Source organism: Agelaius phoeniceus, chromosome 5 (assembly GCF_051311805.1).
Source record: "Agelaius phoeniceus isolate bAgePho1 chromosome 5, bAgePho1.hap1, whole genome shotgun sequence".
NCBI lineage: Eukaryota > Metazoa > Chordata > Aves > Passeriformes > Icteridae > Agelaius > Agelaius phoeniceus.
The window spans coordinates 21,890,145-21,910,181 of NC_135269.1; the positions used below are offsets into that span (position 1 = coordinate 21,890,145).

At 40.2% G+C, this 20,037-nt stretch overlaps 1 protein-coding gene across 1 annotated transcript in view; it reads left to right on the plus strand.

Annotated features, from left to right (window-relative positions):
• The first annotated feature begins 5,239 nt into the window (after nucleotides 1–5,239).
• The window catches only part of ISX (intestine specific homeobox), a 95,469-nt gene continuing 80,671 nt past the window's right edge, over nucleotides 5,240–20,037 (plus strand). Inside the window, exon 1 of the mRNA XM_077177996.1 lies at nucleotides 5,240–5,406. Coding sequence (XP_077034111.1) covers nucleotides 5,331–5,406 — 76 coding nt within the window. The 5' untranslated portion in view covers nucleotides 5,240–5,330. The remainder of the gene's footprint in view (nucleotides 5,407–20,037) is intronic.

Here is a 20,037-nt window from a genome sequence, read left to right on the forward strand (position 1 = left end):
GCCACTGAGAGAAAAGTAGTGGACACATTCCTCCTCTGCTTTGCTAGCACACGCAACTTTGCTTCACCTTACCAAACTATTTTTATCTTGATCCACAAGTCTTCTCAGCTCCTCTCTATCTTCTCTCCATCCCACAGAAGACAGGAGGGAGGGAGAGGCTGTAGGAGCTTGGCTGCTGCCCAGAGTCCACCCACATCCCATGCAAATACCAGGTTTCCACAGGAAACAGCAAATTAGTTGCTCAAAGGTGACTGCCCAAGGCTGTTGATTGCAGTGAGTTGTCATAAGTTCAAGCTTATACAGCCATCCCTTGACCTCCCTTTGTATTTTATACATAAGATGATTTTTATTTCACATTTATGTGTCCTGTCAGGTACATGAATCCATGACTAATGAACACAGGAGGGAGTTCAAGCTCCTAGAATTATTTAAAGTAAGAGTTTTACTTCTGTTAGACCAAATATCTACTAATGGGTACAACCTGATTCTGGTAGTCCAAACCATCTACTCCTAAATGCTTCTCATATGTAACTGACACTGACCATGTCAATTGCTTTTAGTCACTGCTGACACCAGGTTTTACTGATACTTGTTGTGAAACAGTTGGTGTAGAACATGTGACAATTTTTCTTGTGGTTCTACTATGCTGATGTTTTTGATGCATTATCCCAAGTGCTTAGCATGGTCAAATGATCAGCAAAATTCAAATGCAATGATTTTCCTTTCTCTGAACTGGCAATACCCACACAAAAATTCAAGCAAGGGAATGAATGAATGAATGAATGAATGAATGAATGAATGAATGAGTGGAATACTATACTGAGGGCTTAGAAAAGGAGCTCTTCCCTTTTAATATCAAAGCTGGAATTTAGCAAGTTGATTACATGCTTCTGCCTTTTCAGTTTTGAGTATGTATTAATTAAGGCCATTTCCTTGGAGGGCCCTGGAAGTCAGTGCATGGGACATTGACTTTTTCTCTGTAAATGGCCATGAATCCCTCTCTCAGGGACATTATCTTTCCTGGTCTCCTCAATCAGCTGCACATCCCCCACGTTTTCTGCATAATTTGATATTTTGACTAAACCAAAAAAGCATGTTTGCAACTGCCTGTGATAAAAACTACACCACAGTAAACCCAACTACAATTATCCTTGGTCTACTGATGTCCCTCCATTTTTCTGGCGCCATTCTGGTTGCTTTTTACATGTGGGGTCAATCACCAGTCTTCAGTGCTATGTGAAAACACACCTTCCCTGTGTGTTTGCAGATGGATGATTGCTTCTGTTCCAGTGGGTCCTAATGATTTCCACCATGGACAGTGTCTTTGTTATAGAGGTGCTACATGAAGCAGATGTATATTTGTGACCTGGATAACTCCTCCAGCCTTTGAGGTCAGAGTCCGAGAGAAGCTTTTGTTATTCTAGAGGCATTTCAGTCTCCTAAGCATGAAAGGGTACATAAGGCCTTCCCAGGCTATGAGCTTCAAAGTTCTCTTCCCAAGAGAGACCATGAACATTTTCAGAATGGTTATTTTGGTGCTCTGACCAAAATGGTTTCTTTGCTTATTTTCAAATACCTTGTTAGTTTGTTTTGTTTTGTTGTTTTGTTTGTTTTGTTTTCTTTTCTTTTGGGGGTTTTCTTTGAACTAAGAGTAGGCAAGCATATTATTCTTCTGTTCACCTGAGAACAACTTACCAAGATTAAGGCTACCTCCTCTTCTGGTATCCACCCCATCATACATTTGTGCTTACCTTCACAAGTTTGTCCCTGCCTGCCTGCCTTCAAAGAGTTTAGCACTGCAAACTGCTGGGTGGGAAGGCCAGTGTTTGTTTCAAGCTGCCTGGCACCAGCTTGGCAGGGCCAGGCTCCAGCTGGCTCTTGCAGTTACCTCCACTCTGTGTTTTGGAACATGAGAGCATCTGACACACACCAATTTCATTGAAGACAAATAGCCAGAGGCAGTGCTTTCTTTCATGGTTCTTTCAGAGCAGACATAATAGGCTATCAGCTGACAGCCTCTCTAGGAATTTTCCAAGGGGGCTTTACATTTTACTGGGATGACATTCAGGACACTTGAATGCTGGGATCTTCATTCATTTCATATTTCCTTGGAACACGTATTATGCTGTTTGGTGATAGATGAGTGAAACTACAGTGGCTAAAAAGGGAAGATTTCCCTACAATTCTCTTTCTAAAATATGCCATTCTAAATAAGTAATACAGACACATTGATCCTTTTGGAGCCTTGCTCCAGTACTAAAAATGTTTTGGATTGAATTTGTCTTCAGTGACTCATGGCTTGATCATTTCCTATTTTGCATATTTTCCAGACCTCATTGAGGAATTTCATACAATATAACCCACTGGGTGTTGTGGACTTTCTCATAGGAGAGACAGAAAATCATTTAGAAAAAGCTTTGGACAATATATCTCAAATGCAGAATTGTGACAAAGTTCCTAATTAGTCAAATGCAATTTTGCCCAGAACATATCTTTGTAAGAATCTATCCCAAAGAAGAGCAGAAATCTTTTAAATTCAAAGCAGATGGATTTTATTAGACTATTAGAGGGATGGAGCACCCCTCCTATGAGGAAAGACTGAGAGAGTTGGGGTTGTTCAACCTGGAGGAGAAAGCTTTGAGGAGATCTTATTATGACCTTCCAGTACTTGAAAGGGGCCTAAAAGAAAGATGGGGATAAACTTCCTAGGAAGACTATTGTGATAGGACAAGGGCTAACAGTTTTAAACTGAAAGAGAGTTATTTAGATTAGATATAAGAAAGAAATGTTTTTAAAGTGAGGGTGGTAAAGCCCTGTCACAAGTTTCCCAGAGAGCTGGGAGATGTTTGTGGAAACATTCAGTCAGGTTGGATGGGGCTGAGTAACCTGATCTAGTTGAAGATATTCCTGCTCATTTCAGGGAAGTTAGACTAGATGGCCTTTCAAAGGTTTCTTCCAACTCAAACCGTTATATGATTCATGAATCCCTATACCTTCTTGTTTGTTTGTTTGGTTGGTTGTTTGTTTTCTACTTGACTTTTTTCAATTTTTCTTGAGAGATATCTACCAAGTTTGGACTATTACGTCTTCTTAGAACAAGAGAAGACTGTTGTACGACTCTTACAGAGATCAATTTCTCTTCTTAAATTTGTCCTTCAGCAAAAGCATTTTTTTTAGATTACTATTATTTTAATTCCAACCCTTGTTGTAGGAATTTTCCTCAAATAAATCTTTGTAGTCCAAGGCTTGTGCTCCTAGTCTGCTCTCTGGAGACTGTGTTTCCTAGTAACCAACATCCCTGTACTGGGAGATCTGGCACATTTTTCACTATATCTTGAGAAGGGGAAAAATCGGTTTTATTCAATAAATAGATTCTGACAGCAAAAGTGACCTAGGCATCAAATAAGCAAGCAAGGAAAAAGTGTGCATACTTTATGCTCTTCTTTTTGGCTTTCCTATCAAGCCAAAACAAGGAGGGTTACATGGGGTAGTTTGTTGAGGAAAAACTAAAAGAAATGTCAATTATGTATTGATAAATATTAGAGTAGTTTTTAAATAACAGAGTAGTTTTCAAAAAGGACAAGATACCAGGACTCTGGCTTACAACCAGAACCCTGTTATAGTATTAGTAGAAAACATATTGTTAAAGACAATTTTGAAGGGAAATGTGAAATGTACTTCAGAGGCAGAAGAAAACATTTTCCTAAAGTCTGAGAGTTGTTTCTCCTCTCCACCCCCTAAATATTTCTGGAAGACAAAGAATGCAAATTTCAAAAGCAATTTTACATTTGACATAAGACATTGGCTCATGGCTTTCCTTTTTCATCTATTGGGTATTGTGCCTGTTTTGGTAAGCAGCTAGACATTCTTCTAGGAATTATAGACCCTATTCCTTCTGGTGGAAATAGAGGCATCTGTGTCTAGGTTTCCATGCTGGGACAAGATCTAGGATGAACATGGAAGAATATTAAGCCACTGCATTTATTCCAGCTTAAGAGACTTAGCAGGTAATTTTGAAGTATGCCAAATCATTAACTATGCCCTCCACCAGAGTGTTCTGGTTTCAGCTCAGATAGAATTACTTTTCTTCCCAGTAGCTGTCACAGTTCTGTGTTTTGGATTTCAGATGAGAATAATGTTGCTAACACACCAATATTTTAGCTGTTGCTAAGCAATATTTACTCTAACTCAAGCACTTTTCAGCTTCCAACACCACCTCACCAGTGAGTAGGCTGGAGCACACAAGAAGCTGGGAGGAGATGCAGCCAGTACAGTTGACCCTAACTGGCCCAAAAGATATTCCATACCCTATGACATCTTGCTCTGGATATAAGCTAAGGGGGAAGCTGGCTGGGGACTGCTACTGAGGAACAGTCTGGGCATACGTTAGTAGGTGGTGAATAATTGCATCATACATCACTTTTTTGTATTAAAAAAAATATATATATATATATATATATATACTAATTATTATCATTGTCATCATCATCATAATTTCCTTTTTCACTCTATTAAGCTGCCTTTATTTCAACCCACAACTTTTACTTTTTCCCAATTCTGTCCCTCATTCCACAGGGTTGGAACAGGGAATGAGTAAGTGGCTGTGTGATGTTTAGCTGCCTGCCAGGTCAAACCACAACACAGAAAAAGCCATGAAAGTGTAGGTTTTGGGAAGAGAACACCTCCATTGTTTGTTTTTACAATATCTAGTTGGACAGAACTGTAGCCACAACTTGGTTCCTGCACTTATTATTATTTACAAATTCTGATAGTAGCAATGTTATTGTTTACAATTCCTTTGACAGTCTACTTTAAATGTGGACCAATACGTTTTTTAATAAAAGTTATATTTTAAAACATAATTTCCCTTTTAAACTGAAGTGTGAGTCTCTGCAATAAATGTACTTTTCAGTTCTTCAGTTGAATTGCTCTTTATTATTGCTTGTACATATGTTAAAACTATGGTCAAAATGTGAGCAGTAAATCTTACACTAAAGTCTCTTAACTTTGGAATTGTTTTCTAGCTATAAGGAATGACCCTTGAGAGGAGGAGAAGTTTAATTTAATCTACCTTTGGATAACACTGTACTGCTACATGTAATACAGATAGATCACCAAAAAAAAACTGTGAGTGCTTTATACAGACAAAAAAATCATTTGCATCCAATTCAGTTAATTCTACAGCTGGGATTCTCAGTCTGTTTTTTATTATGTTCCTGTTTTGCAGATGGATGATTGCTTCTGTTCCAGTGGATCCTAATGACTTCCACCATAGACAATGTCTTTGTTATACAGGTGCTACATGAAGCAGATAATTTTTTTTTTTTTAAATGAGCTCTTTGAAGGCAGAAGCTGAATTCCAACTTGAATGCAGGGCTCTTCAGTCCACTCACTGTCTTCAGCAAGGTAGGACCAGAACTATCTTCCAATCTAACTCACACTTGTCTTCAACCAAAAAAATGTGCCCTCACTTTCCCTTCCAGTTGGTAATAAGCAAAATGCAGGGATATTAGCATTTCCACCTGCTCCCTCCAGGGCTTCGAAATGCTGTGCTGTAAGCTCCTCACCTAGACTGACTTCCCAGTTTCTTTGTCACAAGTTTAGGTCCACGAGGAGATGAACCACTCCAAGTATTCTTGCTTGCTTTTTGTACAGTTTTTGTGGTGCTTTTGGAAAGCTCATGCACAGAACTGATTCCAATTGATTTGAAAAAGAGCAATGCTGGAGGTGAATGGAAAGGTTAATGGCAAATGACAACATATTGATTTGAATAGTGTGGCTGTGTTGCACTCCTCCATGCCTTTGATTTCCAGCAGGTATGAGGAGCAGAGGGACTATCTCCATTTAGCACAGCATATTCATGAAATATGCACCAATTTTTTTAACACAAACTCATATCTCATATGCCAATGTCAGAAAATACCTGTGCAAACACTGGGAAGCACAAATGGAAATGCTGTGTCACAGGACAGAACTGGCAGTCCCCTGTAAGATGCTGCTGAGAGCATAATGGGTGTACTGGCTCCTGTTCTGGGCTTTTTTTGTGAGGTGCATGCAGACAAGTTGCTTCAGAGTCTGCTTCCATGGGGATGCTCTGGGACTTCCTTATTACATGAATTAATCAAAATTGTGTAAAGGTATGAATTATAAAGTTGATTAGTTTCATCTATCTTCAAACTCTCCTTCCCTTAAAAAATAACATGCCAAAGGCTTGAGGGACATGATAACCATCTACAAGCTTATTGTGACTGCTATTTTTACAGCTTCCTGCATAATGGGGCTCTAGCCTATAACTGAAGTTGTTACCTAGTATAAGCAAACAAAAAATTGCTTTCTCTATATTCACAGCTATTAAATACTAGCATCAGAGGAATTATGAATTAAATCTATCATATTCAAGAAGAGTGTGATTAGATTAAATGGGGCTGGATGATTTCCAAAATGATATATGAAATACAATGATAAAGGACAGTTCCCTCAGCAGTGAGCTCAATTACTCTCCCTACCCCAGGAAATGAGGAACCAAATGCTGGAGATGACTGTTGGGAGTTTCCATGAGGTTTTGGAAGTAGGATACATGGATAAATAGAAAACCATAGAGCACATACACAAGCTTTGGCTGCTCTCAAAACTTTAGGGTCCTTCAAAGGATAGTGCTTCCTTTAGAGTCAGGTACGGCTACTCCTGCTGACAGTGTATCCCTGGGCTGAATAGTACTACAGAGCCCATTTTTCCTGCTCATTTATGCCAGACTGTATGGATTCACCTAACTGAAAGGCCTCCTATGGAGTCCTAGAAAGCAGAAGTCAGTGAAACTCTTTTGCTTCCCAGGCACATTTCTAGCTTACAGCAAAGAATGCTTCAGACTTTAAATAGGACACTCGGGTGCCTTAGCAGGTAGCAAACTGCTTTCTGCTTTGGGCTCAGAGAAGAGGCAGAGCTGTGTCTTGGTGGCCTGAACAGTCTGCTTTGTTCTGCAGCCAGTTCTGCGTGCAAAGAGCTGTCATGCTTGAGCACAGCCACTGCCATCTGCTGGGTGTGTATGGCCCATTTGATGGTCTGGTGATCACTGATCACTGATTAGAAAAATTGGCCAGAGCAAGTACTCAATGGGGAAGGCCAAAAATGTTGCACACGCAGCTTATGTATGCCTGTGCTTGGAGACATCATTGTGAGACAGGCTGAGAGGGCAAAGCCATGGGACTAGGCAGGGCTCCAGGTTATCCAGGTCTTGAGTCTTTTTTCCTGTATTTCTAAAGGTTGGTGGGTAATGATAGTGACAGCATAATGTGTTACGGGTATGTGAATTGCTTTTGGGTAAAAGCCAGGGAGGAGCAGCAGCAGATTATCTTAGATTTTGGCATCAGAAGCAACATTTTTAGCATTTTGCAATCCACTCCTACTTTTCATTACACTCTTTGACCTTACTAAATCTACTGGGTAGACTTTGGATCCACACATTGAACATGAAGGCTCTCTTTTCAAGGGATGAGAAGTGCACTGGCAGATCCTCTCAGTCATATGGAATCAAAGTTGCCAATGCAATGTGCTAAGCTCTGTTTAGCACTGGAGAAGAATAAAAGAGAAAATGAGGATGTGAGGATGTCAGTCTCCTGCTGCCTTGTGTACTTTCACTGCACCGGTGGAGCTCAGGAGCTCAGACCTTTAAATGTGACATGTCTAATTCCCCTTTGTGCATCAAACGCTGAACATCTCAAAGTGATGGCACCCAGCATTCCAGACCACTTCCAAAAACATAGCTATGTAACTTCCCTGTGCCTCAGTTTGCCCAGATGAGAAAGGGGCAGATGATGTGTGAATTATTAAGTTTAATGTATTCATTTTTTAAGTGCTTGGAGAACTGCAGAAGAAAGACCTTTTATTCTGTGAAAGTTCCGAATGATAGAATTACAGAGAAAGTTATTTGATCTCCTAATCTCCTACTTAGGTATGAAATATCTTCTTGAAATTCCTGCAGCAATTCCATTGACACTTGGTTAGCTAGAAGGTACTTCCTAGAAAGGCTTTTGAGTGTGATTTAAAGTCTGCAGATCATCACAGACTCCACTATATTTTTATAAATACTTTAGGGTTAAGCAGTTAATTAGTTAAGTGGAAAGTGGTTAAGGGTTAATTACCTCCATTTCATAATTCCTTAAAAATGTCTTCTTTCCAGCCTGATCTTTATTTCACCTCAGAAGTAAATTACCATGTGTTAATTCCTAAAGTTTTTTCTAAAAACTGTATGGATTTCAAAAGAGGCTATTTCTAGGTGATGAGAAATAGATCACTTAAACAGGAAATAGGGGATTTTAATGTGCTAAAGTTCAAACATACATTATAGTACATTATAAAAATATGCCTGTTGCTTATGCTAGCTACTATACAATATGGTGAAATACTAATTAGTAAGTTGCCCATACACCTACATAAGCCTACAACGCCCTATAATCAACACCTCTCAAGCCACCCAACAGATCAATCATTTTAGTCCTCACCAATTCTTCTGCTTCACCAGCCTTGAACACTCAGAGAAAACCTATCACAGTCTGACATATCTTGATGTACCCTGGGATGTGTTTCTTTCAAAACATGTTCTACATACTTAATAAACAATGTATAATGTCCACAGTAGAGATTCAGCAGTGCATTTCCATCACAGCAGAAAACAAGAAGCAAGGGAAAGGCTGTGTGGGAGGTGTAAATAATGAGTGGTGGAGAATTATACAGTACTTGAAGACTGATCTGAACCTGTTAACTCTTTCTTTCAGACTTTTTCATATTTTGTTTTTGTGGAGTTTTTCTACTCTTACAAAGAATGTGTGACTGTAGTCCTGATTTTTTTAAATTTGTTTGCCGCTTTTTTTTAACACCAGTATTTTTTACTTCTTTGGCCTTTTCATTTCAGCATCTTTTTAGTGGTGTTTAGCATATACATCTAAATCAACAGCTGGAAACTATTTGCAAGTGGCATACTCTTCTCCATTGCATCAAGCTATGAATCACTGGCTCCCTCATGAGTAGTTACTGAGCAGGTTCATCAATGGTGTGAATGTGTTATTTGCCTGTGTCACTGCTTACCAGTGACAGCAACAGATTCTAGGTAAGCTTGCCATAAAGATCAATGAATCAGGAGCAGAGTTAAGAGAATTTAGCTTGAGTCCTGGCAGACCAACAAGAAATAATTCAAAAAGCACTGACTCGCTTTTTCCTGAGTCTAACAATGTTTTACTTCCTATAGGCTTGAAAAAGGACAATCAATAGATCTGGTTTTGAGATGTTTTTATGCTACCTGCACAGCAACTTCTCACCAAGTTTCATGCAGGTATCCCAAATTATCTGGGCTGGAAAGCAGCAAGTGGATACAACCATGTTGAAAATAAGATGGTAGTTTGGAAGTCTGAGTATCACTATCAGCTTGGAGCAGTGAACAAGGCTGATGGTAATTCTTCACTTCAGTCAATTTTTAAGTAAAGATCAAATATTCTTCCTCAGTTCAAGCTGGAATCTTTCCAAGAGTTCCACTTCTCCAATCTGATGTCAGACTTAGTGACTTCCTAATGGTCTTATATGGATGTGTGATTTATGAACATGTTCTCTACTGGTATTGTCCTGATATTGCTGTTGCCTGCATAAAAAAACCCACATTTTTTCATCTTTCAGGTGAAATATAAGTTTATATTCACCAAGATTAAAGCAGTGATCAAAAAAAAAAAAAAAGGAATGAAATATATATCATTATTATGCATGACTTTAATAACTTTCCCAGACCCATTCTGACAAATCATGTTTGGCTTCACAATTCAAGGTGAATTTAACAAGGAGAAGTATTCTTGGGTGACCCTTCCAACACATGAAAACAAAAAGGAGCTTTTTGCTGGGATCCTTACGAAGAGCAGTGACTGACAGGACTGAATGAAGGTCTAAAAACAGAAGTGCCAGTAACAGAGTGTACCTTGACTGAGCGTCAGTGGCCATTATCTCATCAGTTTGCACACAGTCCTGCTAGACCTCTGTGGGAAAGGCTCATCTGCTTTCTGCTTGGAGGTAGTCATTGCTATTTGCCTTTCACTTCCTCTATAGACACCACATAGTCCATAGTTTTCAGTACATGATTTTGAAAAAATCATGGATGATACCATTGCGAGATCTCACACAGGAGAAAAATGGTGTGATATGTAGGGCTGGAGTAGTAAAAGCGGGAAAAGAAGGAGAAACAGTAGAAGAAAAATATTTAGTTCCTTACAGTCTAAGTTAATAAAAGCACCAATTTGTCTGGGGTTTGGTTCCACTTAATATCAATATTAAAATTTCCAATGAAATGCTAATATTTCCCTTCCATCTCTTCTTAGCATATCCCCCTCAGTAAATCAAGTTTTGTTAAGTAGCAAATATGATTTGAACAAAAGCTCTCAGAGACAGAATTTATATAGAGTAAAGTTGACTCAATTTCTCAGTAATGGAGATGAAAAAGCACTTTGCTGTCTTTTTGAAACATGATAATGATGCTTCTTTGTCTTTCCCCCTGCATAAAAGCATTTAAAGCTATAAATATTGGGAATCTGTGATGGAAGCAGGATAAAAAGTTTCTTGAAAGATTTTTTCATGGCACACAGGAGAACACAGGGATTTCTTTCTTTTGGGGGGCCTGAGTTCAAATCCACAGGTCATACTTGGGAATGGTGCTTACCACCCACTCAACCTTTGCTTGTTCAGAGCAATGAGTAGCCCAAATGGTGCAACTTTCTGCTTTCTCTGAGAAATTTGTCCTGGAGTAAGGAGGGACTTGCAGGCACCTTAATGGACAAGTCCAGCACAAGTCAGATATGTTTCCTTGTGGGAAAGGTCAACCAGTCTTTGGACTGCACTAGTGTCAAGGGAAGAGATTTTTCCACTCTGTTCAGCATTTGTGAGAGAATTAAGAAAATTCCAATTAGATACCAGGAAAAATTAATTCCTAATGGAATGATAGTGGTCAAAATGTGGGGACAGTGGCCTAGAGGATACTGTGGTGACTGAGCAGTTGTGGAATAGCAGAGACACCCTAATTACACCCTGCTAGAAGTTCCCCACTCACTACCTTGCAGGTTTTCACAGATTGTAGATGGGCATATTTTTATCTCCAAGGCTGAAAAGTCCGGGTAAATTAGTCTTAGGGGTTTGACTCAATTCAAAGCTGCGAGACAAGTGTAATCTTGCTCGACACTTGCTCTCTAGAGGTCTTTTCTTCAGAAGGAACTTTTTGATGTATTGCCTTTTGGTTTTCCTTCCTGTTTCCCCTCCAAAAATCAATGCTAAGTTTTATGATGTCCCATCAGGTCAGTAAAATAAAAAAAGCATGTAGGGATATTCATGAGTCTTTATACAATTGATTTTTTCCCCCACCTTGATGGGCTAAAACCCAGTGCAAAAGGTTGCTGAACTCTCTTTCCTCTTTCCACCTCTTTGTAGGGAAAAGTCAGAACTGGTGCTCACACTGTTTGCCTAGAGATCAGCTCCCATGCCCAGCCTCCCTCCTAATTCGCTTGCCATTTCTGCACTGTGCCACCACAGTGATGGGGGCTTGGCTTCCAGAGGGCTTGCATCCATCTTTATTCTGAGGATCTGCTAAAAGCTGACCCAGAGATGAAATAACCATTAAGAGGCCATCGACTGCATTTTAGGAATTCACTAAATGCTGCAAATAAAGATATAGATTTTATTGTCAGACTGCACAAACAGGGCCCTCATTGAGATATAGGAATTGATGCTGGCTAAATCTGAAATGGCTGGAAAAATAAGGAAACGTGGAAAGCATCTGGTGTTTGTTTCAGAGATGTGAGAGGAGACCCTGGTGATAAATCATGTGTTGAAACAAATGAGTTAACAAAAGCCAGCAAATTTGCTCTGATTTGCCTTCCATGGGAGAATATAGATCTGTGATTCTTAAGGGGCCCAGAGGGTCTTTCTCTTTATTTCTTATCTTTACCCTAGGAGCTTTGTCCCCAGGGACATATTTTACATGGGACAGATGCACATAAAAGGTGGGGAAACATTGTGTGCAATAAATTAAAATAATAAAGAGGAGAGAGTGGATAAAAGATAACCTGTTAAAGCTGAAATAAACAAGAAGGATATGTAAGACATAACATCACACACTGAACTTCAACAGCTCACGTGAGGAAAGTCTTGCAAGTGACTGTCAAAAGCAGGCTGTCTGTGACCCACCAGAATGAGAGGAGCAAACATCTGTGATCTCAAGATGCACTGAAGCAAGGTTAATACCAAGAAATATGGCCTGGTGGAGTGTCCAGTTTTGGCTAGCTGTGATGTAGATAGGTTAATTTAAACTAGAATAGCCACAGAAACAGATTGCTAAAATACAGGGGGAACACTGAAGCCTTTTCCTGCATAAGCCAGGAATCAAGCTTGGTTTATTTAGCTCTTATTTAGGGCTGATAGAGAATAGTGATTGCTGCCTAGCAATACATCATGTGGATAAACACTGTAGGAAGGGAGACTGCTGTCTGCCAAATCCAAAGGATATCAATACAAGACCAAATGGCTTTAGAGGATGGTCCCTTGTCAACAATGGGATGGAGGAAAGGAAAAAACATCATCCCTTGCTTGGTGCTTGATCATTCAATCTATAAAAAGGAATGATGGCCTGCTTGCAAATGATGGATGCAGGGTAGATTAAATAATTCAGATGGCTTTCTGTCCAGCTTCCTCTCTGCTAAGAAAATCGAAGACAAACAGATGAGGCTCCCTCTGCTCCTCATGCAACATCAGTTTATTCCTTCATCTCTCCCGACAACAGAGCAAACCACATCTGCTCACTGGCTTTCCTCAAGACCCCTGAACTTTGGTTTTTTACAAAAGCCTCTTGTTGGCTTTCTGATACAAACTGTTCTGTCCTGGAGAGCTGAAGAAGAGTCAAAGATCAAATGAGGTCCCATGGGTGTAATACAATTCCCTGGGATCAATGTTCTTTGTTTCAAGGAGTGTGTAGCACAGCTGTGTCTGCACCAACTCTAAAAAAATGACAATGAATAAGAGTACCATGTAAAGCCAATGTAGCATGATTTGCAGACTCAACTCCTGCATATGTTTGTAAGTACTCCAGGATCTTCCAAAATGGAAAATATTGGTGAACGTCAAGAATGAAAGTTCAGCATAAGTATATCATAGGCAACAAGAAAACATCTTAAAGGAATTCCAATCTAATATGCTCTAAAATTATTTAACTATTTAACTATTTAATTATTTAACTATTTAACTATTTAACTATTTAACTATCAATTCCAAGACCAGAGATAGTCACACCATAAAAACTCAGTTACCAGGCCAACAATTGCAAGCCCTAATTGCAATCTAATTTAAACCATTAAGAGGATATTTACTTTATTGTTCTCAATACAATAAAGAATAGATACTTGATCAATTCTTTAGCCAAAATGAAGATATATTTTTAATAACTGTTAGGCTGTTTTCTCCTCTTCTTTATTTCTCATCCATGTAAATCTAAGTCTGCTGCTGTTTTTAATGTAACTCCTGACTTGGACAAAAAAACAACATATAAAATTTCTAAAAGAATACCACATCTACCTGCAATATTTATTGGGTTTCCTGCCTCTGGATAGGGTGATCCGACATTTTGATGAATGGATGAAAAAGTAGCCTATTTTCACTAGTTCACTGGTACTTGCCTCTGGTGAAACTCTGTGAACTAACACTCTATCACTGCACCTGGAAAATCACAACCAAATTTCTGTCTTCAGTGAGAGCCAACCTTGAGAAACCGATTTTTCTATCTAGGATAGAAATGGTTTCCTAATGGACTGATTTCCATCAGGACTTTGATTTCCATTCCTAAGCCTGTGGCTTGTATTACCAGCAGCATTTGACATACAGGAGTAATGAGGTAATCATGTTGTATGGACATGCCAGAAGAGCATGGTCCCCTGCCTCAAAGGATATGATATCAAAGTATGATAAGAAACAACAGGATTTTCACTTCTGAGGCACAGTTAACATTCTCTTTTCCCTACTCATACTCAATAAGTACGGACCATCAGAATTCCAGAAGGATAGCTTTGCATGCACAGTAATCATGAAAGGATAAATATTATGTTTCCCAAAAATGACCTGTGGACTTATGGAGCACTATATAATCTTATTCTAAAAATCTCAAAAATCTTTAGAGTCCCAAGACCCATGAGTGTCCTGCCCTCTCATATTACAGCCCAGTTGATGTGGATACTCAGGTGAAGAAAAAGCATAACTGTGAATTGTTATCCTTAAAGGAACAAAGAACTAAGTGGGTCTCTTTTACTGAAGTCTCCCTTTTCACTCTGTCTAAACATGGAACATGTTGGACTACACTTCTTGAGTTCTAACTGCTCTTCCCCACAATAGAGACTGAAACTAGGCTTCATGGCTGGGTACTTCCAAAAAGAGAAGAGTTTAAAGTGCCCTGCCATTGTAAGAATGCTGAGAAGGAAACCACCTTTCACAGGGACTATTTCAGGTTGATAGCAGCAGAGTCAAGTGCTGTGATTGGGAAGACTAGTTTCTGCAATGTCAATTCAGACAGATTATTACAACACTTCTGCCATAGTAAAAGGATGTACTCTGCACAGTGCTGAGTGTTATCTGAGTGGCTTTCAACAGAGTAAGAAAAACTGAATTTCACAGTGGTTGAGGACTTGTGATCTTCATTCTTCAGCATAGAGAGGGAAGACAGGAAGAAGGATTGTTAAGGAAGAGAGAGCCCTGGAGATCTGGAATTCCTCCTGACACCAGCACCAGTGACTGCTTCTCAATTTGCTGGAGGAGATGGTTCTGCCCACCATTATTGACCCTCCCCAGAATGGCCCACATGGCCCTTGGGGAATCTCTGGAAGAAATCAGTAGAAGAAGAGCTTTTGTAAAATATCAGTCAGATGCGAAAGCAGTAGAAATCTTCAGACATGTTACCTTGCATTATATTTTGTGTGAATGGACAAATGGGCAGAGAAAAGAGCAATGGCTACCAGAAAGATACAGACTATCCACTGCTGGGACCAAAGCTACCTGCACAAGGAAGAAATGTGAAATCTGCTGAAATCTGTTACTAAGCCTGACATGTGACACAGCTGAGAATCCAAGTAGAATTACACAGGCTTGTAAGAAATATGGCATCTTTCATTCTGGTGCTGATAGAAGTATTTGGTTTTGTCTTTACCAAGGCAGATATTCTATCAGACTCAGGAGCTGGGCTTTTCAGAAGCACCATTCACTCTTGTATTATTTTCATTAAAATAGAAAGCACAGATTAAAATTATTCCAGCTGTTCTTTACCTATACAATACCAGGCAGGCAAAAATTATAAGGCACGCCATCGTTTTCTTGGCACAAAACAGCTCTTAAATAAGGTGGTGGAAAAAAAAAGGAGAGGAGAGGAGAGGAGAGGAGAGGAGAGGAGAGGAGAGGAGAGGAGAGGAGAGGAGAGGAGAGGAGAGGAGAGGAGAGGAGAGGAGAGGAGAGGAGAGGAGAGGAGAGGAGAGGAGAGGAGAGGAGAGGAGAGGAGAGGAGAGGAGAGGAGAGGAGAGGAGAGGAGAGGAGAGGAGAGGAGAGGAGAGGAGAGGAGAGGAGAGGAGAGGAGAGGAGAGGAGAGGAGAGGAGAGGAGAGGAGAGGAGAGGAGAGGAGAGGAGAGGAGAGGAGAGGAGAGGAGAGGAGAGGAGAGGAGAGGAGAGGAGAGGAGAGGAGAGGAGAGGAGAGGAGAGGAGAGGAGAGGAGAGGAGAGGAGAGGAGAGGAGAGGAGAGGAGAGGAGAGGAGAGGAGAGGAGAGGAGAGGAGAGGAGAGGAGAGGAGAGGAGAGGAGAGGAGAGAAGAGAAGAGAAGAGAAGAGAAGAGAAGAGAAGAGAAGAGAAGAGAAGAGAAGAGAAGAGAAGAGAAGAGAAGAGAAGAGAAGAGAAGAGAAGAGAAGAGAAGAGAAGAGAAGAGAAGAGAAGAGAAGAGAAGAGAAGAGAAGAGAAGAGAAGAGAAGAGAAGAGAAGAGAAGAGAAGAGAAGAGAAGAGAAGATCATCAAAATTGTGACTGCCCTGCATATCCACACACATGTGCAAGTTGATCTTTTATTCCTGTTCCCACTAGGACCTTCCTTTTCACCCAATGCAGCCCCCAGACACCTTCATAACTTCGCTTCAATTTATTATGTTTGGTTTTTATTTTAAAAAATTGTAAGAAGCAAATTCATAAGAAACAGCAATTAAATTAGCTTGTAAAGCCCCAGAAATGCCCAAAGCTTGCAGGCATCCTCCAGCAAATATACGATCACTAACTCTCATTTTATGTCATATTTAAGCTGCACGTCTTCATGCCTGCTCAAGCTCTTCTCACCTCCAGTATAGTGTGCAAAGGCAAATGTACACACAAGCAAGCTGTGCAAACCTTGCCAGCATATGCATCACTGCTCTCAACCCTCCCAGGCACAAGGTGTCCTTTGTATCCTGTGCAACCTGCTTTTCAAAGCCTCATCATTTATACTGTAAATCTGTGCCTGGTGCTTGCTCCAGAACATGCTCCCATCTGTATCCCCTTCTCTGTTAAGCACACATCTTTGAAAGTGTTTGCCTTATTCTGGAATAACAATTGGCTTGAACAGAAAATTAAAATTTACTTGCAGATATTTTCCAGGCTTAAAAATAGTAAACAGGGACCTACCTATGTCTAGCAATGAGGTTTTGTGGCCTGTTATTGACCTGGAGTTTCTGGTGAGGCATGGGATAGTTTATGGAATTTTTTGGTAGTAGTGAAATGTTTATCAGTTTTAGCCTAAGGGATTTCTAATGAAAAATTCATGCCTAAGTGCATTCCTTCTAATTTTCTGTCTTTGCATTCTTTTAGAGGGCACGTTTAGTGCTTGTTTTTGGAATACCATATAATATCTATCCATCAGATGGTCATTACCCTTGCCTGCTCACTACCTTTTCCCATTGAGTTCATGCTCTTGCAGCATGCATGACTGGATTTTTCCCTGTATTTATGCATTAGCGTTGCAGTCATCTTCAGGCTACTGGATTTCAACATTTGAATAATATTAATTATTTATAAGTTTTAATTAAAAATGTATGCTTTGCGTGCTGTCCTGGACGTTTGCTTACAATCCTAGAGATTTGAAATGTGAAATATATAAGTTTGAATTTTCTTAAATTTCCAAATATGCAGACTGGGTGCTGGGCATGCTGACTTTGACTTAGGGAACGTGGATCAGTCCAGTCTGATCTCCCTTTAACAGAAGAATGGAAAGATTTTAAACGGATTTAGACACAATCTCAAAATTTTTAGGACCCTTGAGGAATAGTACATTGACTAGAAGTGTCATGGGAAGGCTGGGAATCTCAGTGTCAATGACTGAATGCAGCACAGAGGTGAGTACAACTGATGTATAATGAACATTTCCACCAGAAAAAAAAAAACAAACCTAAAACAAAAACAGAAAGGAGAGAGAAATGGGAGTTTTCCTAAGAATGACAGACTTCTGTCATCCTTTGGGGAGTAAGAGCTGGGATTGGGAATTGACATTGCAAAATTTGTCTGCTCTGTGGGAAGCTCTTAGGGAGGGACAGAACTGTTTACAATGTTAAATTGAAATGTTCTCCAAACCCTTGCTCTGCCTGTGTGGCGCTCAAAGATTTCTTCTTCTCCTATAAGACACAGAATGTTTTTTGCTCATCTGAGGGCTTTCTGAAACAGATGGTAAGTCCCAATGTGCCATGTAAAATTAGAGAGGAAAACTGTCTCTAGAAGAGAATGTGCAGAGAAGGGAGAAAGGTCTTTATTAGTGATCTTGTCCTTCTCCTTTTTACTGTAAACCTGTGTAGGCTTCTGGGGAGGGCAAGGAGTCACACAGCTCTGCAATTCTGATGAGATGGAGGGCGAGGGAGCAGTTTGACTCTGGGATCCAGGAATGTTAAGTTGTACCCAAACCACTGGTACTGGTTTGGTGAACCAGAGCAGCTCTACTCTCAGGAAAAGCATCGGGTTTGCTGGAGACTGCTGCAAGGGTATTTTTGAGGTTTAGCTGACATACAGAGTTGTATGCATGTGACTGTGCACAGGTTGGGAATGTCACCTGGAGAGAACAGCCAGAGCTCCAGGACAGGCCAGTATAGACACAGTGTACAGGATGTATCTTCCTGCAATCTTCTACTTCCCTTTAAAACTCTGCAGGTAACTAGGCTTTGCTCCTTCAAAACCAACAAAGCATCACTGGCTGTGCCACACAGTCTTTGCTGTCCTCCTTAGCCTGCCAATGATGCTTTGACTGGCTAAAGTAAACTTTGCTGGCCAAATGGCTGTTTTGCTGCTTGGGTTGGTCAGTGCTTGTCCTCAGGCCTTTTGACATGTTCTGGCCAGGATGAAATTATTCTCTGCAGAGTAAGAAACAGAGTAATGGATTTTTTTCTGCTGTATGGGCTATCCTTTCAGAGCAGATGGGAAAGGCATATACAGCATTATATCTGCAGTGCTTTAAAGAAGCTGCAAGAGAGGGAAATAAGCATCAAGCCTGGTTATAAGCAATATCTGGAGAATAAATCTCCATTAAACAAGGTTGAGGAGGAGGGGAAACTAAGGGGGCAGCTAAGTCAAATAGCAGAAAAGAGCTTGCTTTAAATGCTCTCCTGGACAGGCTCATATAGACTAATTAGCTACCTCATGAGCTAGCTAAAATGCAAGAGCTGGCACTTTTTTGTTAAGCATAATCATAGAAATCTATTTTCCTGACCCTATTTTCATTATATCATCAATTAATATTGCAAGTCTGGTTTTACCTCAGGCTATATTCTCCTGCTCTCAACCTTAAACCTAGTTGAGGGATAAGAGAGCCTAAATAATCTCTGTGTGCCAGGCACAATCCTCCACTGGAAATGAAATGTTAAATTCAGAAACCAGTCAGGGGCAGGGAGTCACCAGGATATTGTTGGGAGAGGCAGTAAAAGCACCAAATCATACCAGATATATCTGGTAGCTTTCTATCATCATGAGGCTTTTTGGAAAGTGGCAAGCTGTTGCAGGAAGGAATTCAGGCAGCCACCGTGAGCTCTCTACAGAGGATAAACCAGACCTGCTAACATGGAGAAATGCCTTCACTCCTGCACATCCTTGCTGCATAGAGAAAAGCAGTTAGCACAGGGAATTTGTCTTAATGCAGTTTTACACTTTAGTGTCCAATTTTGCTCAGGGAGGAGGTGCCTGGGGATTTCCAATACATCTGTTCTAAGAGGGAAGGCAGAGGGAAATCACTTTAATTAAACTAACAGGACTACACTTTGAACTTTTACAATCTGATCAAAGTGGAACAGAAGGAGGAAAGTGGGGGGAGACACAATGGAAAGGATTTATAAAATATAAATCATAAAGCAGAGAGGAGAGAACATAACAAATGGCAGGCCAGGTGCATCCTTCCTAAGTGGTGCTGAATTTAGCCCAAATCCCTCATGCTTTTTTTCCCCTTGGCCATCTGAACAGATGTCTGTAGCCTTCAGACAACTTATAAAATATGGAGGGAGGAATTCTGCTTGGTGCTGTTGCCTTGAAAAAAAGTCCCAGCTGCTGGTTTTTACTGTGTTTACATCCACTGCTCAGGATCTAGAGGGAAAGAATACAGTGAGCAGCTGGGATTTGTAGGGGACAGTGGGCTCTTCCATCAACACATTTACTCTTCTTTTGCCTTCCTGTTGACCTCCCAGTGAGCTATCAGCTTTACTTCCCTTCATGTTGTTTTAAATATAGGCAGCAAGGAATAAAATGCTCTTTTTCTTATGAGTGTTCATTTTCCTACTCCCTGTGTTTACCACCCTAGGAGGAAAGTTAGATTGCAACTTGCTAAAAGACTTGCAAACAGAGTGAACTTCATGCAACACCTTTGGATGATGCCTTCTCTAGGCTGCCCCTAGATTAATTCCTGCTCATCACTTCCATTTTAGCCTCTTAAACTTTTTTTTCAGTAGGACCTGCCTTTTCTGAAGACCCAGCATGGAGATTTATGTGGAAACTGGGATTACCAAGG